Consider the following 27615-nt stretch of genomic DNA (forward strand, 5'->3'; position numbering starts at 1 on the left):
CATCCACCTCGACGTGCCAGTTCTACCCACAGTTTAACATGTCTCTTTTTTTTATCTTTCCTCTCAGCTAATGCCATTGTACCATATGTACACGTGCCCGTGACGGAACAATTCTGTTCATTTCCTGGTTTACCTTCGATTCAGCGGCAATGTTATTAACCTGATTATTGCCCTAGTAGCACAATTTATTAGCCTAATATGTTTCTAGTGCATATCAATGTCTAAATCTATCGTCGATAAATTGCATTATTATATAGTATGTTCACCTAATTATTTATTATTATCATGCTTCAATGCTAAAACATTCTGTAGACATTTTGGATGATTAAGGATGTATAAATATTAGCCAACACACACAGTATATAATAATAAAAAAAAAAATTAGGCACGATTTTATAATAGTAAATATTTTTAATAAATACAGATACTATATAATTGTTGTTTTGAATTAACATAAATTAATTAATCACTTTATTATTTGGCGTCTTCAACACAACTTCGGACAACACAAACATATGCTTCTTCACTTCGGCTGTAATGTTTTACCGGCTACGAAAAGAATCAAGATCCTGTCGGAATTTTTTGGAATTTTTAGTTGAGTAATTGCGATTGTCATTAGTTCAACAGACTTCACCGCCGTATGAAAGTAATCGGGGGAGAACTATTTATGAACGACGTTCACCCTATCGGCATTAAATGAGACACGGATAAATATCACGGTATTAATACGCCAGATAGCGAGAAGAACGTGCCGTGCGGCTCACAAAGCGAATACACGAGTCAAGAGTAACGAAGGTTACAAATACCCCCACCGGCTATCCCCAGCTACCCCCTGTCATAATCATCCCTCTTTTGCCGCCAACATCCGCTATGATTTCCCCTCCCGGTTTCAATTTCTCCCACGCTTCCACTCCCTTCCATTCATCCCCCTCTATCCGTGTCACGTCGCCGCTTCTACCACCCTGTCCACTTTCTGCCCGTATCTACCCTTCTCGCATCACGCGCTCTTCCTCGCACCAGCTCGCGTACCCCCGGCAACGTCTCTCTTCCACCCCACGGGAGAGAGAGCCTCGTCATCCCTCGCGTTCTCTCGCGAGGAGCACCGAGACGCGTCGCTTCGGTCGAGTACGACGTATGCCAGCGTCGCCGTGGTGGTCACCATCGCCACCGTCGCGCTCGTCGTTGTCGGATCCTCCGCGGCGCGTATCAGGCCAGGGAGCCTGAGTCAACGACAGATTACCGCGAATCCGTTGAGGCGCGAGTGTCGCGTAAGGACATTGTCGGGTGGTGGACCCGTCGTCCCGCTCCTCGCGCGACCATGAAGGTCCCGCGGGCGCGAGGCGCGCCGACGAGATAGTCTACGAGGAGGCTGGCTGGCTCTCGGTTCACCCTCCGGGCGCCGAGAGTAGGACGATCTCTCTCGTTTGAGAGGGAAAAAGCGGGTAGATCGATAGGCCAGCTGGTGTGCGTGTTCGCGGCCCGTGCGTTTCCCGTCAGTCACACGGTCGGTGTGATCGCGCGGGGTGCGGCCCAGGATGGTGAAGGCACCGAGCTCGACACCCGCCGGACCTACGCCGGTGGGTGTTAGGAGGATCCATCCCGGTTCCGAGATCGCCATGAACCCAAGGAATCTGCCCACGGCCTCGGCGAGCATGCCGCCCGCTATGCGGGGGGATGCCAACGCTGTCGGCAGAACGACACCCGTTTATCATCCCCAGGTATCGTCGTGATCCGAGTTCTAATATTAGTCATGTTTATGCGTGGCGAGTACGCGTGATGTATGTCCATCAACTGCTGGAGCGGACATCGGCTCGGCTGAGCTGTATGGCCGTTTTCCAAAACGACACCCGTCTTTTTCGTTTTCGCAGCGCTCCTCCACTTTCATTTTCATTTTTATTCCAAAAATAAAGCGCAAAGTGTAAACGAAGAAATAAATAGACTTGATAAATATAAATGAATGAGGGACTTGGAAGTTTTGCCTTAATACAGATCGCGTTTTGTTCGCTAATAATTTAGTAAATCGTTATTCATACAACGGAACAAGGTACTTAGAATTTGATTTACTGTAGCACACAATAGCTCTATGACCGTGACATAATATTATTTTTATCTGTATATATAAAATTTAACGCAATATCGGATTATTATATTAAATCAAACATTGTTACTTTATATAAATCTTACGTTACATCTTTTTTCTTTTGACAATATAACTGTGAAAAGAAAAAGAAGTTGTAGCTGTTTGATATTTAAAGTTCATTAATTTATCATTGCAGAGATCGCGTATCAAAATTCATTAATAGATGGCAGATAAACTTTTAATTTATTAATTACTCTTATAATATTTAACATATTTTGTTAAAAAATAAATAAATTTATTTTTATCCGTTAATTTTAAGAAAAAAAATTTTTCTTAGAGAAATATAAATGCTTTTTTAAAATATATGATCTATATTTTTGCTGCTATTTATTATATATTTTTATCTTTTTTCGTATTTTTATCTTTACTTACTCGTATGTTTATTTATGTAAATTTGTTAACATTAAACAGTAATTTTGATGTAGTATTTTTACTCGCAAATATTTTTTTAGTTGATTGAAAGAATATACTGCAATAATCAATGACGAGCTTCTTCCTTGATCAAAAAAGTATAAATAATATTATTCTCTAATCATCTCTTCATACAGACACACACGTACACACATCCTCGGGGAATGAGGACATTGCTCGCGCTTCAAAATCCGTTTCCTGCGACCGAATGTAGGTCAGTCTCCTCGAGAGAAATGCTCTTCGTTTGGCGACGGTTGAAACGTTTCCCGCGTTCGTCTCGTTGATGATCTCCGCTAAACGGAGAACATCTCGAACGAATCTTATTACCGGAAACTGATAATGTGATAGGCATTAGGCGGCTGCAGTGGCATCACCATGGCGAGGGTAGTAGATAGCGGAACTTCATGCTTAGGAAAGGAATAATGCAAGAACGGTAATGAAGTCCGGGAAATTACAGAAGTTTAATGCAGCGACTATTGCGATTTCCGATAACGTAGCTCGGCACAATAAGTCGCGTATAGCTATGGAACTTCAATGAATGAAGCAGTTTACCGTGGTCGATCGAGGAGCGATATAATTTTTAACTGCCCCGCGGAAGACAATAAACGACCCGCACGAGAATGTTTTCTTTATTAGCTTTTTTTTTTACAGGGATGGAGTTTTCCATGTTTCAACATCCGTGACAAATAATATTTTTAAACCAGTATTTGGAGTTTTGACTATCATGTTTTCACATGGAAATGGAAATTCGCTAAAAATTGAATATTGCTAATAGGTGTTTCAGATGTGAATAATCTTGTTTTGATCGAAAATAATATCGTTAGTTGATATCCCTTGATAAATAACATACGATTTGAATTTTAATTATAATGTCGCAGATAGATCAAGAGCAAAACTATAAAAATTATTATTATTAAAAATTTATTAAAGTACAATGCAAATAGAAATGACAAATCTGCATATAGATTCGCAGTAATTTCACCTTCTCACTTAAAGGCTTTTCCCGACTGCGCTTGACGGCAATTGCCCAAACGGCAAAATATATCTGAGATATAATCAGATATCTTTGTGCTTGCAATTTTAAATCAATTTCAATCTATCTTATTGTCAGATATTCATAGAATTCTGCAGGATATCATTACTTGATATCACCTATTGTCCGTTGAAGGATATCTTTGCGATCCTTGCATCTAATGTAGTCGGTATTATAGTTGGACTTTTTATCTTATTTAAGTTTGCTTTGTGTTTATTTTGAGATATATTTCGTAACCAATAAGATAATTTATACAGCATATCTTCAGACTATCTTAGATATAAGAATTAAAGATAAGATCAAACATAAAGATCAAACATTTGAGATAAAATTATCGTAACTTTTTAGTATCTTGGAGATATCTCAGAAACATTCTTATCTCGACAGTGCTACGCAACAGATATTCTGACATATAGATATCTTGAAGATATCTCCGTGATATGCTTTTCTTTGTGAGCAGTTTCCAAGTTATTCTTTTTACCCCTCGCGTTATATTCCAGCTACAGTCGCTCGTCTCATTTCGGAAGAGGTAGGATTCCTTTCGGTAGGATTCTTTTCACTCTCAATTTTGTGCGCGAGATTATATTCGAGCTTCAGACAGCCGGTGTCGTCGAAATCGCCTGTCGGCAGTGAGCTATACGAACCAGTAATGTCGCGATTCCTTTGAAATACTCCTATCACATTCGCGCGTAGATCGCTCCGCGCGTCAATCAACGTCCGCCACCCGTCGGAATCGTTCGCCGGCTGCGTTTCCGGGGTGGGGGGGGGGGGAGCTGATATGTAATCGCGGTCCTGTTTGCGGACAGGTGGACGTCTCGACGCAGGTAGATCTCCATGGCTTCGGCGGTCCCGGTGGTATCATGGACTCGTGGGATCGTCGCGCGACGCCGTTGTACTCGCGCGAGGACATCAAGGAGCAGTACTGCATCACCAGCCGGCAGCTGGACGCCGTGGAGAAGTCCGGCGGTGGTTTCTTCGGGTGCCTGTCCACGCGGGGGCCGTCGCCGTGCAGCTCCACGAGGAACTCCATCCTGTCGGCGTGCGTGCGTAGCGTCCCCAGCGACGAGAACCTCTGCGACGCGCCCTATCCCCGAAGGCCCCTCCAAATTATGTACCGGCAGCCTTATCCGACCTACTCCCGCGGTCTCACGCGATACGACCTTGAGGAGGAGGAGGCGGACTGGATCGAGAGTTCCTACTTCAGACGGCGCCCGAGATCGTTTTGCACCGTGCCCGATCCGAAGAGGTGAGTAAGAAAGAAGCAGCAGATCGATCAGCGCGAGTCAGCTAGCCGTGTGTGCCGATGATAGGGCGATGGACTTCTCCCTTCTGCGAGTCTCGATGCGCGAGGAACGACCGTAATCCGTCAAAGCGTCGGCAAACTCGAGAAATTGAGGGCTTCGAGAGGCCACCACTTCGAAAAACCGACGACAGTGTATATATACACGCATTCGTCAGTAGCCCGGCGAAATACACCGCGATATCTGGGACTACAATTTTTCCCGATGACGGCGGCAAAAATGTATTTTTCTCTCTGTAAATTTACAATTTTTGCACATTAATCAACAAGCGCGGTGTACATTTACATGCTACCTTTATTTTTCAAGTCAAACCACAGTCCGTCCGTTTTATTAATCATGGTAATTACTTGAGTAATCATCGTACGCATACACGCGAGATCGACACCTGTGAAGGGCGATATTACCTCCGACCATTTGGCAGCCGAGTGCTTCGGATATTTGGGGCGAATTACTCCGTCGAGACGCGTTTAGAATGTATCTACTAATCGATTTATCGGTAAAGACTTCAGTAACGTAATTGATTGAAAGGCGTGTCGCAGTGCAAACGATGAGCACGCAAAGGTAAATTCAGGGGAGAGAAAAATTTTCGTTCTTCTTACCTGCAATGTAAAGTGGAAAAGGTTGAAAATGCAAATGCTTATAAAAACATGGGTTACACGTGTATCGTTAAAAGAACAAGTTGTTAAAGGATAAGTTTCACTGGAAAAATTGTTTGCGAAAAATTTTGTTAAAAAAACTTGTAACGAGGCGTGCTTTTTGTTACATCGATAAAACAAGAAAAGGACACATTCGGAAATTTATCTTTATCCTCATATTGATCCGAGCATCTTTTATGGTTTTAGATAGACTTTATAAAAACAATATTTATATAGCGCACGATGTTCCATCGACTGTTACGTGTAAAGCTTTCCGCGGTCTCTTCATAGTATAGTGTCTAGGGTTGGGTTTATTTCTGATTAGCATGAGTGCTGCACCGCCCCTTTATCAGCTTTTTAAGGTCAACGGAAAGCGGTCGATTAAAAAAATTATGGTTGCGCGCAAAATCGCTGTGTACGTGCAAGAATATGCGGAAAAAAGTCTGGAGTTAATGGATAACGGTGTGATCATATAAATATAGTCCCGTGCTAACGATCTTATTTTATAAGTTTATTAATTCTTCTGTTTATCGATTTATTCTCTACGTAAATGAATTTACGTGTAATAAAATTTATTTTTTTTGCAGTGGTTTTAAAAATCGTGTTTTAAAAATTGATGTATAATGTACACATGATGTGTTTATATATAAACGAGTCATCCGTTGTTTAACAGAGAAAATGATACGCCTATTATCAACGCCTGTTTCCCTTATGATGCATTCGTACCACGTATAATCAAATTGTTTTGCAACAGTATATATATATATATATATATATATATATATATATATATATATGGGAATTATTTGATAATATTAATGACGTATTTTCCATTTAGCCCACTTAATTTCCATTATAAAAAGATACGTATTTTACTTTAAAATTTACATCTCAATAGCTCTAATCAGTATTATTTTTACAGTAATTAAGAAATTTTAATAATTGCAATATATTAATTAAATAAATTTCACAAAGAAAGCAATAATGTTAATAAAAATTAAAGTAATGTCTTATTAAAAATATAATTTAAAAAATCAAAATAATTTAAAGCGCTAATAAATTAAATTGAAAATACTTTAAACATTTTTAATAGTTTCCGTCTTCAGTTTTACTTTTCTCAATATTAATTGAGATATCATCGCTCAATAATATAAATGTTTAATAGTATTACACCTTAACAGTATAATTTTCTATCGCGATAGATACACTTGGGTTCCGGAAGACGAAGAATCTACGAAGTTGGAAGGGCCGCGGCCAGTATTACCACCAGTACCTCCTCCTCCCGCTTCTATAACGACGATGCAAATATCGCAAGCTCCAAAGACGAAACACGTGAGCTTCGCGAGATCGCACACGCTCACATCGTTTGAAGTCCCAAGGAACATAAGCCCTCCGAGGCCACACAATCCGGAACGTCTTATAGACTCGCAGCCAACTATGCAAAATACGATACTGCCTTCGTCCTTGCCCTTAACACATCCTTATCCAGGCGTTGAGCCACGTGTTCTCGTACTTGGTAAGTCGTCTTTTAATACATAGTACGATTGCATACGATTTACATACAATATACATATAAATTGTATATAAATACAGGATTGTAAAATCATAAAATTAAAAAGAGAATATTATAGTTAGTTTGCAGTTGGAAATAATTTATTAATTAAAATAAGTTAATTGAAGTTTAATCCGAGATACCATACCGTGTGTGTAGCAACTGTGCAAGGATGATCTTTGTCGTTTCGCTATTTTGATCTCAAGCCAAGTATCATAGATTATGTGGGGAAAGTAGTAAAAGCTATTTATTCGAGGTCGGTTTGACGATGGTAAAGCTCGCTATAAACCAAGTTAACGTGGATCAGAACTATGATCTGATAAAGTTCTTTTAAATAATATAAAAGAGGGAAAAGAAAAAACTTGTGCAAAAGCCGCGTGAGATAAATTTTTACTGTACATCAAATTATTAACAATTGTTAAATAGAATACATATATATATACAATATAAACTTTTATTAAATATTTTAATAACTTCTTTTAACATGTTAATTGTTAATCTTTTTACATCTTAATTGTTAATTTTTTGATAAGTTTAAAGTTAATCTTGTCTTTACTATTTGCATAACAAATTTATTTACAGATTTTTTGGTTCATAAATTTTAATAATGCAGATATTCCTCTATCTATTTCTACTTCGACTCGCAAATTTTCGAATTCACAATTTAATATTTGCAGTTGCGATAAATAGCTTTATTTTTCATTATTTCTTGCAGTTAATCTCCATTTAAGCTAAATATTAATTTTATGATACAAAATATTATATTAAGAATTATACGAATTATAATCTTAAGACAAAAGCTGTTTGGTTTTATTTTAAAAATAAAAGTTTATAATTTTTTTAATAATAAATAATTTAGTAATAAGTAATTTGTTTTTCATAATCTTTTTGTTTTGTTTAAACAAAATCTTTTCTGTTTAAACATAATCTAAAATAATACGAGTAATATATCAATTTAAACATAAGTAATAGCAATTTGACGCATTTATTTAATACACTGCTATGTCTTACGTTCAATTTGATTGAAATCTCGAAGCATAAGTACGTCGTAAGTAGAGGGGGGGGGGAGAGTAAATTATTTTTATACAGAAATATTTTATTTGTCCTTTATTCAAACAAAGTACTTAAAACAAGTATTTAAAACTAATTAAAACTTATTTGAAGTTAACTAAAGCCCATTTAAAACAAGCTTGCTTCTTGCAGGCTATAATGTCGACAAACTTTTTTACACTTTATGAAAGTGTAAAAAAAAGTTTGTCGACTCGATTCGAGTAATTGCCTGAGTTGTAGCAATTTGTTCGTTCCAGAGAAACCACCTAAACGCGGTGCCATGAAGACTCAAGCGACGCAGACCGAGCTCCCGCCGATGTTTCGCGGTCGTATACTTCCGGTGACTCTTAGTCCCAGAACCATCCATCGTGTCAAGATGGTCTCGCAGGGTGCTCAAACGAATGGCGTTTTCAACGGCAGAAAATTGACCAAAAGTTATTCGGAAGCTGGAAAAATAGGAACGCCGCTCGGTGGCCAGGGTGGTGCGCCAGCGAAGGAGGAAACTGAACACGAACCACTCCATAGGACTCAGAGCGAGGAGCCACCGAGGTCACCCTTTCTTATTTCAACAACACCACCACCCATACCCACCGTCACCACTGCCGTCGTCATTGAAGAAACTTTGCCAAACGGAGACATCGCTCTTGTTCCTGTTGGTGTTGTAAGTATTTTAACGTAAACTTTTATATTTTACAAAAAGCTTTAATCTGCTAAGGATAAAATGTATTGAATTATACACATTTTTATATTTGGTTTAATACTCTCTGATACCATAATCGATTGTGAATATCATTGCAACAAATCGATAAGAAGTGATATAAATTATCTGTTTTATGTCTTTTTTAGTGTCATCAACGTCGTAAGTCCTTCGATATAGACGATCAGGAAATTTTTATCAATTTCAAACCGGCACCGGTGTCGCCAGATGCTCGGGCGCTTCTCAGCCGGATTTCTGAACCCAAACGTCGATTCCTCCCTCTCCAGAAGACCTTCTCCGATGGCGAAATTCGCGTCGAGAGGCGCGAACTTATTGGAGAAAGTAGCGAACCGAGTTATCCTCATACTTGCAGAAGAAATCAGCAGGATTCTTGGGGCAGAACTGTCAGAACACCCGTCCAATTTTCCTCGACACCCGAGGATCTGTCCTTGTTACGAAGTCTCTCGCCTCACGAGGATCATCATGAGGAGGTAAATGTCTCGAAACGTACTTTGTAAACGAAAATTTATCGTAGTGTGAAATGAAATTTTTATAAAAAAAAAAAATCATGTCTTTTTAGGAATTTCACGAAAATCTAATACGACGGGGTCTCTTCCGGAAGAGAAGCGTATCCCTCGAGGATGGCGTACAAGGTGTACCGTCAGACGACTTTATGCTTCCCAGGTCACTTCCAACCTCACCTACATCGCCAACTGCAGCAACATGTGTGTACTTACAGCTCAGTAATATTCACTCACGCCATGTTAGAAATAAAGAAATTTTTGTATAATACAAGTGATGATACTTTTTTTTTTAGCACGAAGGATATCGCAGACCCCGAAGGACGATTCGTTACCCCCCGGTGCCTTACTGAGCACCGCGGTCTATCCGACTGCTTTTAGTATCGGAACCGGTATCATCAGTACCAACATCATTGGCAAAGTGACTTCACCATTCGCCTCGAGTGATTCTCTAACAAATGACGTGACCAGGGACCACAGCGACGGAATCTGGAATGAGTCGCAGGCGACAGTTCTTCAAGCTGATTCACTGGCGCTACTGACGCCATCATCGAGGAGAAGACATCTCCTACTTTTGCAACATCAGCAACGTTCGTCGATGGACACCGAGGCCCTGGACGGGGAAGACGAGGTGGAACCTTGCCCGCCGAGTCCAAGAATACGTCTGGAACCAGCCACTCCGGTGCAACCCCTTACACCAAGGTAGGCTCAAAATTCATTTTCAAGGGGGGGTCTAAGGTGCGTTCGGGGAGACGCTGTTAGCGCTATCAGCATCAGTCTATCTCATTGCTCATTAAAGTGTAGAACAAGTTGTAGAACAAGAATAGACTGAGGTTAATGGCACTAATAGCATCACTCCGGACGCAATTCTATATAAGGAATGTTAAAATTATTGAACATACAGCGGAATATGTAAATCCGATACTCTCCGATTAAAAAATATCACAAGAGATTTTTGTATTGCGACACTCTGTTACATATTACATTACTTATAGGAAATATTTTTACAGACGTTCTTACAGAATACAAGATCTGTTACCGGTAGAGTTTCAACAAATTTACTACAATGATGTATCCACAACAGCACATTTTTATGCGTACGATATGTAAGGCTATAAAACATTCTGATCTGGTTTCATAGTAGTTCCCTTAAATTTTTAACTCGATACCTTTGATGAATCATTCTTAGAACACACATCTCAAAAATATTTAATTATTGTACATAAACCAGTATATTTGAGTGGACATATATTGCTGCATGCGATACAAATAGAATAATACATAACAATTTGAATAATTGATATTTTTTTATCTCTGAAAAGATATTAACTCTTTGAGTACACTAAGGATTAAGGACTTAATATGGCTGCAACAAAAGTTTGTCTTAAAATATTTTTAACTTAGAATATCAAAATAGGCCTTGATGCGACATCTGTTATTGATTTCTATTTTACTATCGAACAGTTGTTGTACGCCCCAGAGCGTCAACATTTTAATTTTTTTTGACCATGTACAACAATTTTTTTTTCCAGACTAGATCAGATATCACTTTTGATATATAAACTTTGGATCAGAATTTTTTCAGATTAAAAAATCAGTAGCGTCGCTATGATACCTTCTTAGTTAGTTAGAATCAATTTGGTGTGTATTGAATATTACAGACAGAAAGTGTGTATTCAAAGGGTTAATATAAATTGTTAAAAATTTCAATAAAATTATATAATTATAATTTTGCGAAGAAAATATCACATATTGAATATAGAAATGTAATGTGTAAATGTGTGCAAGATAACGTTCACTCAAAGTTCTCTAAAATTTACAAATACATTATATACATTATATACATTAAAAACAATGCAATATATTATATTTTTTTAAGATTGTATAATAAATATAAGTTTGTAAATACTTTTTTTCATCTTTTTAACTAGTATTAAATTATTTTAATTTATATCTACATGTATTTGTTTATCTTTTTATTTTGTATAGTAAAATTGAGATATACCATGAAGTATAATCTTTCAATATCACAATATATACAGTCGACACGCCCAGAGAGTTCGTAGTAACGGAGAGAGATTCATTTTCATGTTCCTTCCCTTAAGAAATGTACTACCAATACGTATATTCGTTTTTTTAGTAGCGCCACAGTCAATGTACATAATTTACCCCATACAAAATTGAAATTGATACCCCCGCTTTTATCCCATTTTTCCACCTTATATCTTGATTAAAATTAATCTTCCTCTCTCCAGTATTGAATCGTCTATTTCCGCGACTAACGGCCGACCAAGAAGCGGATTACGCCGCAGTCCATGTCCGCCGTTGTCTCAGCCCCAGTCGCAGTCGTCGAGCGAGTTTGGTCTGAGCCTGGCGAGGACAGACTCGGGCGGGCGCACCGATATTTCCGAGACCTCCGAGGACTACGTCACTGCCAATACTTCTACGGAAACCGGGACCACTACAGGCACGTCCGCCACGACCAGTTCCTGGTCGAGGCCACCGCAGACGTCCAGCGCCGCGGCGTCGGCGGCGTCAGCGCCCGCTTCGACCACCGCGACCGCGGAAGGCAGTTCCTTCGAAAGTGCAAGCTCGATTTACAGTCTGGCGAGGAGCGAGGTAGATGTTCGCGAATTTGCATTTTAATTGTACCAACGGGATGTTAATTGAATTGATTTAGACGAATTTGCAAGAGGACGTTTTAATAACTGTACATTACCACTCAATTCTTTGCCAACTCTGGCAAATCTTTTTTTTTTTTTAACGTAACTGGAGAATGGACTTAAAATTTTATAATTTTTAATTTATATTACTGATTTAAACTTTAATTTTCTTGAAGATTTGTTTAAGTTAATTATGCAATAAAATTTTGTTATATTATATAGCAAAAAAGATTGAAACTGTATTTACACATTATTTAGCCGTTGTTGGATCTGATTAAGACGGTTGCATGAATCAAGTTGCCAACTTTTACTCGCAAGCAACCATCCCCACCATAGCAACAATTCTAGTTAAGAGAGAATTCTGAAGCAAATTTATTAAAAAATATCTTTGAATTGGCTTTACAGAATTTAATTTTTTTTACACAATTAAAGTACGCATAAAAATGAAGAGAGCGGTTTTACATTAAAAACAAAAAAAATTAAAAAACTTGTTTGTTTTTAATTTAAAATCGCCTTTTATTCTCTTCGTGCATATTTTAATTGTGTAAAGAAATTTAAAATTCTGAAAAGATGATTCAAATATATTTTCTGATAAAAGAATGTCGATAATTTGCTTCAGGATTCCCCTAACGCCATTACTAATAGCTATAGTCTTTGATAAAGGGGGTGTTATTGTAGTGGGGATAGGTGTTTGCGAATCAGAGTTGGTAACCTTGGATTAAGTGGTGTATGTGTATGTATGTGTGAGCGGGTGTGGCCGCTTAGTTAGAGTGCGCGATATTAGAACGTAAAATCTAAATAGAGGAATAGTTAAAGGCGGAAGAGGTAGAGTAGTAAGCGGAGAAGAAGGGTAAGTGAAGGCAAAACGAGGTGTAAAAGTATTTTAAAAATATTGTAAAGATTAGTAGAATAGATTGTGGAAAAAAGGTTATGGCATCAGCAAAAGCAGAAGCTCGGGTACGGTAGATAAAACAGGGAAGGTAATACAGGAATGTAGGCAAAGTAAATTAGTTACAGAAGATAAGAAGAAGATTATACTCAAACAAATGAAGCTTGTAATAGAAAAGGAAAGAGATAAAAGGAGGGACAACATAACGATTAAAGGGATAAAGGAGATGCCAGGAAGGAAAGGAAGAGAAAACTAGATACAAAAGTTTATAAGATAAATTAGGAGTTAAGTGTAAGGTTTAAAAAAAATAGTAAGAATATAAGTTGTAAAAAAAACGGGCCGGTATATATTGCAAAGTTAGGGAATAAAGTGAAAAAAAGAGATAATGAGAATTAAATAAATATAAATTAAAAAGTGAAAAGACTTTTATAGAAAATGACTTGAGTTGAGATAAAAAACATAGGAAAAGATATTGGATGATAAGAGCAGGGGGAAAGAAGAAAACATATAAATACATATAAGAATCAGAGGAAGTTATATGATAGATTATATAGTTGTTAATGAAGAAGAATTGTGTATAAGGTGCAGGGTGGACTCGGATCACATGCGGTTAGCTTTACAAATGGAAGATAAAAACAGGAAATAGAATACGAAGAGAAAAGAAAGAAGAAAAAGGGAGTAAGAATTGTTATTTGGGATGAGAAAGATATGTTGAAGTATAGAACCAATACAAAAGAGTTTTTGAGAGATCAATGATAGGAGGGGAAATACTATGGAGGAAAGTTAGCAAAGTATTAAGAAGATAATAAATCAGGCCATGACAAGAAAGAAGATGAGAAGGAAAAAAGATAGGTTATAAGGATAGATGAAATAAAAGTTGTATGAGAAAGAAAAGAGAAGTATAAGGAATTTATGAGAGCTGGAAGAAGAAAAAAATAGATAAAGATAGATATTTAAAGACAAGAAGTAAAATGAGGAAGTTACAAATAAAAAAGAAAAAAGAAAAACAAAAGGAAGAAGAGAAGAAATTAAGGAAAATGAGGAAAGAAGCTTAAAATAAAAATTTATAAATAAGGAAAAAAGTAAAAAGAAAAGAAAAGGAAAAACAACATTGAGGGAGTGTGAAAGATGATCTTTATGAAGAAAGAAGAGGTAAGAATAGATGATAATACGTTGAAGGAAGCAGAAATTAAGAAACCATTGAAGAAAGTAAAGTTTAAAAAGCAAGGGTAAATAGGATTTCGATGGAGGTACGAGGAAAATACTCTGTACAAGAAAATAATGAAATTAATGAAGCACATATGGAGAGATAAGTAATAGTAAAACAGATTGAAAAAAGTATAATAATTCCATTGTATAAAAGAGATAAGAAAGATGCAGGTAACTATAGAAGAATATTATTATTATGTACAGAGCTTATTAGATATATGTTGAAATTTTGGAGATGGACTCGAAAGAGAAGTGGAAAAAAGAGGTTAATTCTAATGAGAAAATCTAATGTGGGTTTACGAAAGAGAGGTCAACAATGGATAATATTTTTGTTTTTATTGAATCATAGTACAAAGGAAGATGGAAGCAAGAGATAAAGAAAAGGCTATTTGTGTCATTTGCGGATTTAAAGGCAGCATTTGATGACATCTCAAGAAGAAAGAAGGGAATAAATAAGATTTTAATAAAAAGAATAAAAAAGATCTGTAAGGAAACAGAGATAGCGATGAAGACAAATCAAAGGTAGGGAAAAAAGTACGGAAAACTTCTAGACATAGAAAAAAATCACATAAAACAAGAGTGCTGAGTCCATTACTGTTTAATTTACATTAGATAATTAGATTAGGAATTAGACAATGTGTTAAGGAGAGACAAGATATGTGGAATAAGAATTGGAAGAATTAGTATATGAAATCTAGTTTATGTAGATAAGTAGTTCTTGTTGCAAATAAAAGAGAAATAGAATAGAGCTAGAGATGCGATAGACATTTAAGAGATTTTAAAGAAAAAGAAGTTAGTGTTGTGTGTACATAAATCTAAGGTTTTGATTTATACGTTTAATAAGAAATGTAAAGAAAAATGGATTTGGGAAAGAAAAGAAATTGAAAAAATACAGTAATTTAAATATTTATATATAGATTCACAATTAATAAAAAAAAAGATGACAAGGATTATATTAGAAAACTAGAGAAAACTGGAGTATATATTAGGGAACTAGAGTTTAGAGTCATTATAAATGATTATTTGGATTAGATTTTTGTACTCCAAGATATATAATTACAAGAGAATAAATAACTTAAATAATAATATCAATATAGTATATGTAAGGTAGAGTAGAAAAAGTAGGAGGATAGGTTAAAGTACAATTAAACAAATATATGTTAAAGTTTTCTTTTCTGTAAATCATCTCTTATTCTATAAATCAAGTCCCTCCTTGGCAATGTAATGCTGAAATAGTAAATTCTTCTATTCTTCTATTAGGCCGTTGTCGAGGAGCCGTGTAGTCCGCCGCCAATTTTAGAAGAAGCGGCAATTGCATTTGGATTAGAACTACCTCCACCGACATTGATGTCTAGCAGCAGCAGTAGTTCAGGTAGTTACGACCTTAAGGACGCGATGTCGGATCCGAATAATGATTTACAGCAAGTCGCTCCACATAGCGGTCACACCTCAGAGAATGAGTTGGATCGAGATGTAAGCTCGCAAGATTATATGAACTTTTAAAAATGTTTTTTTTTTTAACTCAAATCTGTACAGAGATCAAAAACAATATATGTGAATAGTTAAATGCGTTTTTAGTTATAAAAACAGATATAAAAAGTACAGTTTTTCTTAGTCACGAAAACGTCATCATTTTACGTCATTAGGAGGGTCATCGCTCGTCATCCGGAGGTTACGCCGAGTCGCCACCCGACGTTCGTATGTGGAGCGAAGAAGAACGCCGTCGAAAGAAGAAAACCTTCAGCTTAGACTTCCTCGGAACAACGCCGACCAATGTCGAAGTCGAGCATCCCACGGAGCCGACGTATCCGGAGAACGTCGAGGTCAGCCCGACACCTAGCCATCGGCACAGGCCAGCGCGCAGCAAGCCAACGTCAACCCGGAGCCCTCATCGAAATAATAGAAAACGGGACTCCGTTCAACAGTCAGCGCAATTGCAGCAGCAACAGCCGGTGCTTAGAAGTCCTCAGAAGGAAGAATGGAGGATGGAGCAAACCGAGGACGGTCTACACGCACCTACGTCCGACGATTCGAGCTGCAGTCATCACTATCACATGCATCATTATCACTACCACCACCTGCCTCGGGAGGGTGTGGACAGCGGGAGGCATCGTCGTACCAGGGAGAGTCCGAGGAGAAAGACCACCGGTTATATTTCTACCAGAAGACGCAGCACGACCGAGGTAAGTCGACGATTGTCAATTTATTCTGTACTTCGTTTCTTTTTTTAATAGGTAGAGAAAAAGACTTGGAATCATTTTTTTTCTCTCCATTGTTTTTTCTCTCTTTTTTTTTTTACAATACAAACAATCCATAAACTACATCTCGATAAACAATTATCGTATAGGATAAGAACGCGGCGATAACGGGTAGTCTACCGCGAAGGAAGTCCCGCGTCGCGGACGACATAGTTTGCGCCAGTCGCCTGAGTCCTGGCCGTTATCAGCGTAGTCCAGGGCATAACGGCCAGCGAGCGCTCGTCATAGAAACGCAGAGTCCCGACGCAAGAATAAAGGCAATGTCGGCGGAATCGTTGAGGTCCGTCAGTCCGGGCAGCGACAGTGTCTTTTACAGCGAGAGCGCCGATCAGCCCTGCACCTCCACCACCGCTCTGGACGCCGCGCACTGTTACCATTGTGGCAGAGAGGTGATATATTACTTACCGTGCATTATTCATGTGTGTTTCACTTTAACTCTTTACTCCGGGATGACCTCTTTGCAAGGGCAATACTCTTTTCATTCAAAACGCGCTTTGAAAGGAAATGCATCCAATTTTATTCGTCGTTTAAGGCTTTTTAATTGCACTTTTGAACTATGAGACATTAATAATGCATTATAAGAATTACTTTGGATTGTCTAAAAGAAGACTCAAAGAGCTAATAGAATTTAACGACGTAATTATATTGTACTCTCTTACGATCGGAAGATTCTCTTTAATAATTTTTTAAAATGAGATTTTTAAAAGAGAGATTAAATGTAGAATGCTTTTAACATTTCTGTAGCTTTATCGTAATTTTATATTAAACTTTATTGTGAGTAAAAATATGCGAAGTATATCAGATATTAATTTCTGCTCTTTTAAATTAACATAATCAAGAAGATCATTATTTCATTATTAGTTTCTTAATATTTAAATATTTTACTGTACAGAACGTTGCAGTCATTTTCTGAATGAAGTTGCCTTTGTCCCTTTAAAGATCTCATTTATCTCTTGTAGTATGCTCTTTACAAGCATTAATTATAAACAACTTTTTCTTTTGCTTAATATATTAATAAATTGTGTCGATAATTAGCGCATAAAGACAGCGTACAGATTTTGCTTTCCCTTTGATACTTTAATTTCGATATATCTTTAATATATTATTTTTGTAAGAGTTATTTAACAAAAAATAAGACTGTATTACAAATAAAAATATCTGTGAAGCTTACAATAACTTGTTTAAAACTATATAGCAATTTTATAGCTTTTTTAAGAAAAATTTTAAATATCTATCTTAAAAATTAAAGTAATTGAAAATATATAAAACTAACATTTATGAACTATAATCTATGCATTTTTAATTTTAATTTTCAATGCCATAATAAATGCTCGATCGCACGAAGAGTACTAAGATTAAATGCAAATGCAAAGTAGAATTTTTTTCGACTACTTATCTGTCCGTCTATCTGCCTTCTTTCTCTATCGTGTGCGCCCTCCTGTTGCTTCACTCCCGAGGTGTCGGAAGAGATCGTTCGACCACCGGCAGGTTTTGCGGACTCCCCGGAAGGACACCGAACAACTTCCAAGTACGTTACAGGACATCGGTTGTACAAGAAATTCGACAAGAGGTACAGATCAGAAGATCGAGGGGACCGTAGACATCGTCGCACCAGTGTCAGTAGGTCAGACATTCGAGCCAAATCGGAGGAGAGAGCCACCCCCCGACCAGAAAGCAGAGGTTCGATCGACGACATGGACAGAAGAAGGCTGCAAGCTCGAAGTACTGATGCCAGCATGGAGATTCTTACAGGTAAATTCAAAGCTATGCATTAAAGATAAAAAATAAAATACTTTTACATATGTTCAAGATCGAATTACATTTTAATTATTCTTTGCTTTAATTTGAAATAATACGAAATTCTAGACATTAAAAAAAGCAGAATTAGCTAAATAAAGAATGTCCAGCATTTAAGAAAAATAATATTATCTTTTCTCTTAATGGCAGGAAGAGAAGATGAGGATTCTTATGTGGAACCGTACTTAAGTAGCGAGTGGATTTATATCGGGGATGTCGAGGAGAGTCACGTATGGAAAAGACCCGATAGCAGAGATGGTGACGACGAAGACAGTATCCATAAAGAACGACGGGACTCTCAAGAGTCTACGGAGAGCGAAGAGAAATTTAAGCTGAAGTATGGAATTATCATGCGTAGGATAGTACATCGAAAAAGTAGCGGTGAGATGTACAAGAGGATACAAACGAACCGTTTCGGTGAGTAGATTAAAAAAAATTTCCTTTTCCAATTAACTTGAAATTTAACGTAAAATTTTTCTCGTATTTCTCGTCTGCTTCGTTTCTTTTTATAATTGGTCACTTGATACAAATACAAAATTTCCTTTGGAAAAGAGGAACGGAAGCTGAAGAAAATGTGTGAGAAAGAAAAGAGGAAAAACGTTATTTGTAAAAAAATTAGCTCAAGTGAGAAAACATGCAGGAACATTCGACAGAAACGATAGTAGGAGATAATTGAGATGTTTTATATCTCAGTGGTTTACGGTTTAATAAAAGTCACATAAATTACTGCACGAACTCTCCAGATGTTTAATATTTTAAGTGTAAATCTATGAGCGCCTATTAGCACAATCGTTAATCATCGGTTTCATCGGTGCAGCTGTTCCATAATCGTTCGCGTCTATGTTAGAGATTCTTGAGCGGCATTCCAAAATCTCTACGTCGTGAGATCATTCGACGGATGACGTCCGACGCGTAGCAAAACGGGCCGCTTCAACGCCGCCGATTCACGCATCGCCGAGGAATGTTCTTAAACCGTCCTCGCGAAAGCGTCCTGCGATATATCTGCCGTCGAGAGGAAGAATTAGACAACGAGTTAACGGGAGCGAGGTGAAACGAAAGAGAGATGCAGAAAAAGAAAAGTAGCAGAGGAGTGAAGGGGAGAAGGAAAAGGAGGGTATCAGAAATGACGCGAGGCAGATGAAACACGTAAACAAATGGATTATAGTGCCAGAAAGTCGAATAAATGAAATTTATTTCAATAATCCGACATTGTTCCTCTGAAGGCAATCGGGGGATTATAGAGAATTATGCGATTTAGTCGAGTATCTTTGTAGAAATAGAAATCCGTGTAAAGTTACCTTTATACACGCAGCCATTATATGCACGACTGTGAGTGCAAAGCGAGTTGTCACACATAAATATTCAAGAATATTCAAGTCACGAAGGGAAAAGGGAGGCGAGGGCACAGAGAGCGAAGTTAAGAAGGGAAAAGAAGAGAGAAGAATTTGGGTCATGACAACAAGCAGAAAAAAAGGCAATGGGTAAAGAGAGAAAGGCGGGCACGGGGGGGAGAGGGGGGAGGGGGGCGAGAGAGGGGGGCGTTCTTGCCGATTCTTTAAATAAGCACCGCGTAATACTCCGTCGTCTAAATATAATCCGCCCGTCGAGTAGCCGTCGAGCGAGACGGCTTTAAGTCCGGCTCGCTCGCGACGGAGAAGGAAGACGAAGTCAGGGGAGAGAAGTGATTTGTGCCCGCGCGAAGACGCGACGCGGAGAAGCGCAGCGGCGGCGCTCGCGAAACCGCGGGCGGAGAAGCGCACCGGATCGGCGGTTATCGGGCGGTTGAGGGGACCGGCGGGGTGTCGAAGGGGAAGGCGTCGAAGAAGGAGCTTTTGGCTGGCAGTCAGTGGGTCAGGGCGCCGAGTCGCATTCCACGAGGCCGCCGCCGGCTCGAGGCATATCGTCTTCGCGCGAGTCCACCGCGTTTTCTGTGTACACACCCTCGCGAGCTCGTCCGCTCGCCCCGAACACCCCTTATTACGGTCTTACGGTCGGTGCCACGTGGTGAGAAAGGAAAGGCGTCCCTTTCTCTCTCTCTCTCTCTCTCTTGCTGCCTTCTTTCTTCGATAGGAAGTAGAGGAGAACGCGAGGAGATCGCAACTCGCGAGCGATAAACCTTGCGTCGCCTCGAGTTCCATTGACAATCAATCGACGATGGTGTGCAATTCCGCGGGTTCCGAGTACGCGACGCAGGTGGACAAGGACGTGACATTGAAGCAAGCTCTGGAGGAGCTGTTTAAGTGCATGCTACGAGTCTGGTGCAGGGAGGGTCAGGCCCTGGCGAGACTTGGCGCGACAGGTAACGAATAAAGTTTTAGTTTCACAAAGGTGAACCAAAGAAAAAGTGAATATTTCCGAAAGAAGGGAATGGCAGTTGGATCAATCAGTTTATAGCGAATTCCTGCGGAAATCTGGCGCTCTCAGCTCCCTCGTCGTTAGATTTATCAAAACTGAAAGCTTTACAATATTAGAATCCGTCGGATCAATATGTTAAGGTCGATAAAGTTGATTTGATTTTAAGAATTGCTCAGAATTTCTTGTAAAATAATATATAAAGATATCGGAAAATACTCTTTTTTTTCTGAACGGTTATTTCGCAGAAGTTAACTTTTCGGTCTCGCGACGCTTAAATCATAATTTTACGACGCTCTCTAGAGAGTCTTACAACTACTTGGAAACTGCAGAGATAATTTATATTTATGGCTTAATTTCTATTCATGAAACACTGTCCGACGCCAAATTAACGACGACACAAATATCTATAGCGGAAGATGTCTACCTATATCTCAATGCGAACGTTAAAAGGCGCCGACGACAATCGAATGTCGGCCAAGAATCGCCGGGGCATGCATGGTTCGGATAAACTGAATCGGTGCACCTGCAGGCCAAGTACGCGCACCTAGTATAGCTCGCGCGTGTCGTAAGAGGATTCTAATTCATTGATGAAACGTCGAGTTACTGACATTTATGGCCGCGGCATTATTAGTGCGCCCCGACATTGTTTCCCATCGGGCTTAAATGGCTCAAAGCGTCCGTCGACGTACGGCGAACCTAGAGGAGGGAGGGGGAGGGGGGTTACACGGAGGTGTATTCCATCACTTCACATCATATTGTCCCTATGGTATATCCGTACACCCGGCAGTGGTGCTTACGATACCGTATATGATGGACCTCGCGCGCACGATCAAGTCGCGTTTTTTTTCCCAGCGTCTTTCACGTTCATGATCAAAGCGAGGGCTAAAATGGATAAAGCTTGCAACGGCGCAAAAATAAGGGCGGCACAACGCCGGCACGACGGCGATCGGAGTCACCTCTGTATTATCACGAGGGAAAAGGTCCGGAGTCTAAATATGCTCGATTACGTTTGTAGCGCACGCTGACGTTGCTTTTTGCGTGGAAACGTCTACGTTGCGCGCCCGTCGTCGATCCGTTTTTCTTCCGCTTCGGCCCTCTTCTGATCTAGAGCGACCGATTTGCCTGCCCGATTGTACTCGCGTGGACATAATCGTGTCGCCACACCATTCTCGTGGTGTACGTCACTCGATATCGCATAGCGTGGCTGTAAAGCGCGAAGCTAAACAATTTAAACCACTTCACATACGACTCCTTTTGTTCGCATATGTTAAATGCTTCTCGTCTAAATATAATTCATCCAGTGGGAATTTGCATATTAAATGCCATTAAGAGAAAAGAGAAAACGGTACTAATCTTTTGTTTCTATGTATGTAATAATGATAAAGGGAATGCAATGTTTTTTTCCACACATATAAATGAAAGAAAGTTTTTTTGTAGAAATATATATATATATAAACAGTTATAGAAATTTGAAATTAGTTAAATTTTCTTTAATTTTAAACGTTAAATAAATTAATAATTAGTATTGAATTTTTGAATGAAAAATAAATTTCATTTAAAAACACATTTTGAATTATACAACTGTTATTTATTATAAATATAATAGAGAATAAATATATATTTCTTATTTCTTAACATAAAAAAATTAAAAATAAAAAAAATAAAAATAAGCTTAAAAAGCTTACTAAGGTTGTTACTATTGACAACTTCGAATATTCAAAGCTTCGAAGAATTAGAAGTTAACTTCAAGATTCGAAGCTTTGAAATTTGAAGTCAGTTTTGAAGATTTGGCGCTTCGAAGCTTCAAATTCTTTTGAAAACTCGAAATTGTCAAGAATAACAGTCCTAATACATTTTATATTTTACGTTCGCAGAGAGTGACAAGAGGGTAATTGTGAAACGCGAAGCTGGCGGCGAATTCGGATTCCGCATTCATAGTTCAAAGCCCGTGGTGGTCTCCGCGATTGAGCCAGACACACCCGCGGAGAATTCCGGTCTCGAGATTGGCGACATCATCATATCGGTGAACGGTAGAAGCGTGATAGACGCCACGCACTCGGAGGTCGTAAAACTGGCGCACTCCGGCCCGGATGTTCTGGAATTAGAAGTTGCAAGAACCTGCAACGTATTGGCGCCGCGGGTGTCACGCACCGGGGCGAAGGAGAGCACGGGAGAGGCACCACGTTGCTCAGGGTATCTGTGGAGAAAATCCACGTCGTCAGGCACGGAAAAGTGGGTTCGACGATGGTTTGCTCTTCGTCGTGACAATTGCCTGTACTGCTATAAGACTGACTCGGTAAGTGAGACTTACGTATTAGCAGGGTTGGGCACGTATTATACGTAAAGTATCATACATTATATTATACATCTAATATTTTACAGTCTAATACTTGGTTTTATCACTTGATTTTATGTGTATTACACTGTCACAGTTGCACGTATTCAACTCTTAGAAAGAAAAATTCAGCTATATATATATATAAGTTATAAAAAAAGATTTTATATATTTTTTTTTCTTTTTAATACAAAAAGACTAAGTTATATTCACTTTATAATTATGATTGCATTTACTACATCTTGATATTTTATTAATATATTAATATTTGAAATTACAGAAATATAATTTAGAGTAAATTATCTTCATAGTTGGTTTCATAGAACTATAAAGATCAGATTATTATTATTACTAACATTATAGCAACGCTAACTATAAAAATGGAGCTTTTTATCATAATTATTTTATCTTGCAATTATAGTCACAAATACCAAACACTTTTCTCCTAGTGTAATTTTAAAATTACAAACTTATAGTCTAAAGTTCTATAATGCGAACAACGTGCAGAGCTTCTCTATAAAATTATAACAAAAAATTCCTCTAGTCATATTTAATACAAAATAAAATTAAGTATATTTTTTATAAGCAAAAAATGAGATTGATGTAATTTCGAAAATCCGAAATAAAGATCCTATCAGGGAATTGGTTTACGTGTAAAAAGTTAAGCCAATTTTTACTTAAAGTGCACTTATCGTAATAGGATTCGCAACCGGTGGGAGCGGTAATGCTCCTCAAGTATGATGTGGAGCAGACGCCTGAATTAAGAGTGCACAGTTTTGCGATAAAGAAAAAGGGTGCTCCGACTCTAAGGCTGGCGGCCGATACCGAAGAGGCGGCAGCTCGATGGATCACCATCATACGCGAGGCTGTCGAGAGGAATAATCAGGTAACGCAAAGTGAATTGCTACACGAACTGTATATTTGAATTTTTTAAAAATCACTTTAAAACAATGCTAGTTAAATATTTAAAAAATTAAGTTTCTTTAATTTTTTTTCTCTTCTTTATTTTCTCTTATTTTTTTAAGTCAAAGCTTAAATTTTCTTTTAAATGACTGCTTGATGCGTTTTTCAGGTTGACACTTGGCTGGACTCTTCGCTAAGAATGAGGGACATGGCCGCATGGGCCATTCAGAGGCCAGATTGTTTCGGATATTTGCACAAACAACAGGAACACTCGCGGAAAACGTCCTCGCCCACCGGCTGGTCCAAGCGGTATTGCGTGCTGAAGGACGCTGCGTTATATTTCTACGATGACGCCAACGCCGAGAAAGCATTCGGCGTGGCGTGTCTGCACGGCTACAAGGTACTCAACAGCGCTTCGACTTCCGGCGGCAGGAAGCACGCTTTTGAGTTGCAACCACCGGATCCTACGCAAAGAAGCTACGTCTTCGCTAGCGAAACAGAAATGGATAAGAAACGGTAATTAAGCCTGATTTCTGGTAATTTTCGCCTGGCTCGTACATTTTTCTCGTAAAATTATATTCAAAATTCAATTTAAATTATACCTTAAGCTTCAAATTAATTCTTAAAATTTATTCAATTAAATTCTCGTTACGTTTATTTTTCTCATCGCTGACAGTGTACATATCTAACAGCAGATAATTTTTCATTATTATTTCAGGTGGGTGGTCGCCCTCGAATACTCGATCGATCGATGGATAAAAATAGGTTGATGCGAAACAATCCGCCCTAAGACGAATCCAACGAGACGCAAGTAGCGAAGATCGTCCAAGGAAATCCTCGTCCGTATCCGTTTCCGGTTCCTAACACGTTGTGGATTATCCGCGACGATCGCCGTTGTTACCTCGACGATCACCACACGCTTGTGGATGTTTGCCAAGATTCTTTCATTTCAACAACATTTATTAAAATCTCTCACCGTCATGGTCATCCACTGTAACTGCTGATTAACAGTGACGTAACGTTAAATTGTTCAAATAAAAGTTAACGATAAAAGAAACAGAGTAACTTGTGTTCCGTTTAGTGCGATCGCCGCTGCTCGCCGTGCCGAATCGCAATTGTTTATCAGCAGTAATACAATTCCATTGAGATTACTTAAACGGAAACCTAAGATCGATATAGTTTTAACGAGTTCAATGTTACGGGGGGGGGGGTAGAGAGATTACACGTCGATCGAACTTTTATGCCAAGTTATTAACATGTTTCTTTGAATAAAGATTTTTTCAGCATAAAGAGATTTTCAGGTTTCCGTGCCAACGAAATCGGAACCCACCAAAGTTATACCGGTTCCAATTTCAGGAATGAATTTTATAGGTGTCATCGCGCGCATCGAGCTCTTCCATTTCAATCCTGTCCATTGCACATCCCATCTCGGTTAGCACAATATTTTTAATTTTGAATCTGTGCATCATGACGTTGATCAAAACGTGTGGGTAGTAAAATAATGAACGTTATAAAATCGAAGTCTTTAAAAGGATGTTAAATATTATAATATGATCGATACACGACGTACACATAGACATATATGAGAGAAAACGAAGGGGTCCTCCGAGGTTGTTTGTCGCTGAAATTCTATACGCACATGGAGATAACTTTACGAAGGAGAGTAGCTTTAAGAAACGGGCGACAGAGAGTTCATCGGATCATTTAATTCTAACGGCGAAACGGAAGATGCGTTTCGCCATGCAGCCGTAAGACGCGTACGTGCATGCGTAGCGGTAGTTACGCATATGCGGCAACATGTGCATGTGGAATTGCCATTAAATATATACAAATATATATATATATATATATATATATATATATATATATATACATACATATATATATCGCTATTCTTACCAACGCCAGTATTTATAACAAGCGAAAACCAAACGAGGCTTTATCCGCCGTGAGAACGAGAGGAATGCAAGGATCGCGTGTGTGCGGGCGTGTCCTCCGGATTGTGCGAACACGCGCAATTATCTGTGCGACAGAGACAGAAAACCGTGGTGAGTATTGCGCGTATCTGTCAAAAATCGCTAGCGTGTATTCTCGCGTGTATAACAGGAAGAAGGTGCGAGAGGAGACCGGCGTATTATACATTTTAACGAGAAGCTAACCCTACGCCGGCACATCAGCTTCAGACCGATCCTGTCCGCTCCTACCGGTGCATACAGGGTGTCCCTGAATTATCGGTACACATTTTAGCACAGAAAAAACGCAGATCGAATTACGAGGCCGATTGCCTCGGTAAAACGACATTTTGCAATGACGTGCAAATATTAAGGGAACTTTGTTTATTGTAAATGTGCTTTTAAAGCATTTTGAACAAAAACTGGAACCAAAAGCTTTAACTTTATTTCACGTTGAAAATTTGGAGCATCTAGCTAATGGGCTCGCAATCTTTTTCGAAAGGAAGATTGACTGCAAATGATTTAAATGTGCCGACAACGAGAGAGAGAGAGAGAGAGAGAGACAGAGAGAGAGAGAGAGAGAGAGAGAGAGAGAGAGAGAGAGAGAGAGAGAGAAAGAGAGAGACACTAAATATAGAAAATTATAAAATTTTGAAAAAAAAAAATTTATTTTTGAATCTTCTTCGGACTATTATAGTGCGAAAAATTATACAAACTTGTTTTCTTTTTTAAACGTGTTTTTATTAGCGCGTGTTGTATTTTATTCATATGTTGATAGAGAAAAATATTGATGATGAGTTAACGTAAAATGGCAATGCGGGATGACGGTGCGGGATTCTCAATGTGTCAATCCCGCGCGTGCGAGAACGGAACGGAAGATGTGTAGGTTTAAGCGGGCGGAACAAAGCGCGAGTGGCTACATCGTCGCGACGGCGGCGGCGGCGTGGCGCTGGATTTAATAGCTTAGTCTTCGATGAACGCGACCGCCGCAAACGCGAAGAGGCAGCGATGAGAGAGAAAAACAGGAAGAGGATGCAGGCGCGAAGAACAAGGCACACCGAGACGATCCCGTCGTTATGAAGTAACATTGTTTCACGGTCGGCGGCGTCGACTAGAGAGGTGTATTAGAGAACAACGCGTTTCAAAACGAAAGCTTGTGTAAATCGAAAAGCGCCTGGTCAACCGCTCAAAATTTCAGATAATAAAATAGAAAATTTAATACAATCCGCAGAGGTGTCATTTATTTACAATCCCTCCTTGACTTTCTTACTCTCTCTTTCGTAAATCAATCAACTATAGAGATAAAATTGTATAGGTTTAATATTTCAGATTGATTTGTAAAAAAATTCAGCGTTATTTTAATGTCACTTGTTAGACTCATTTTGTATAAATATCTTTGTTAATAGGGCTGTTACTTTTGGCAACTTTGAACATTCGAAGCTTCGAAGTTTTAAACCTTCAAAGATAACTTCAAACTCTGAAGCTTCTAAGTTAACTTCGAAGGTTCAAATGTTCAAAGGTTCAAAGCTTCAAAGCTTGAGATCAATTTCAAACCTTCATTCAAACTTCGAAGCTTAAAGTTAACTTTGAATGAAGATTTGAGGTTTCAAAGCTTCAAATTCTTTCGAAGCTTCGAACATACGAAATTATCGAAAGTAACAGCTCTATTCATTACCGAGGTAAATAAAAACCCGTGGCACTTTGTCGGCTGTTTAATTAAAAGACGCGGGAAAACGGCAACAGTTTCAGCGACACTGAAACACTCCGTTTCGCATCGCACGGGGCTCGCCGTGTGTAGTGAGAGGAATCATCATCGGGAGTTTATGATTAAGACCCGACGCGGCGGCACGATCGAAGGGCACGATCGATCGAATGCGCATCCGCGCGCGCGCGCGAAGTCGATAGTCGGTAAGC

General features: G+C 38.8%; 1 protein-coding gene across 4 annotated transcripts; it reads left to right on the top strand.

The window, feature by feature from the left end:
• Positions 1 to 1021: 1021 nt before the first annotated feature.
• LOC105838197 lies at positions 1022 to 26925 on the top strand. 4 transcript variants are annotated; one of them, XM_012683562.3, is made up of 18 exons: positions 1022 to 1718; positions 4391 to 4830; positions 6723 to 7036; positions 8380 to 8783; positions 8969 to 9310; positions 9400 to 9544; positions 9637 to 10042; positions 10351 to 10446; positions 11596 to 11959; positions 15362 to 15574; positions 15748 to 16284; positions 16449 to 16748; positions 17817 to 18111; positions 18307 to 18573; positions 22386 to 22807; positions 23547 to 23732; positions 23919 to 24265; positions 24468 to 26925. In XM_012683562.3, exons 1-18 carry the CDS (start codon positions 1536 to 1538, stop codon positions 24517 to 24519), a joined length of 5313 nt encoding a protein of 1770 aa, XP_012539016.1. In that variant the 5' UTR covers positions 1022 to 1535; the 3' UTR covers positions 24520 to 26925. The 4 variants fall into 4 exon arrangements, with proteins under 4 accessions (XP_012539016.1, XP_012539017.1, XP_012539018.1 ...); XM_012683563.3 differs by lacking the exon at positions 10351 to 10446; XM_012683564.3 differs by lacking the exon at positions 15362 to 15574 and having other exon boundaries at positions 1024 to 1718.
• The last annotated feature ends 690 nt before the right edge of the window (positions 26926 to 27615 follow it).

Source organism: Monomorium pharaonis, chromosome 2 (assembly GCF_013373865.1).
Source record: "Monomorium pharaonis isolate MP-MQ-018 chromosome 2, ASM1337386v2, whole genome shotgun sequence".
In the NCBI taxonomy this organism is placed as follows: Eukaryota; Metazoa; Arthropoda; class Insecta; order Hymenoptera; family Formicidae; genus Monomorium; species Monomorium pharaonis.

Coding starts and splice junctions, on each gene's coding strand:
- LOC105838197 (XM_012683562.3), top strand. CDS start 1,536: ATGGTGAAGGCACCGAGCTCGACACCCGCCGGACCTACGCCGGTGGGT. Junction 9,311..9,399: donor ACGAGGATCATCATGAGGAG/GTAAATGTCTCG, acceptor ATGTCTTTTTAG/GAATTTCACGAAAATCTAAT. Junction 16,749..17,816: donor GTTACCATTGTGGCAGAGAG/GTGATATATTAC, acceptor TTCACTCCCGAG/GTGTCGGAAGAGATCGTTCG.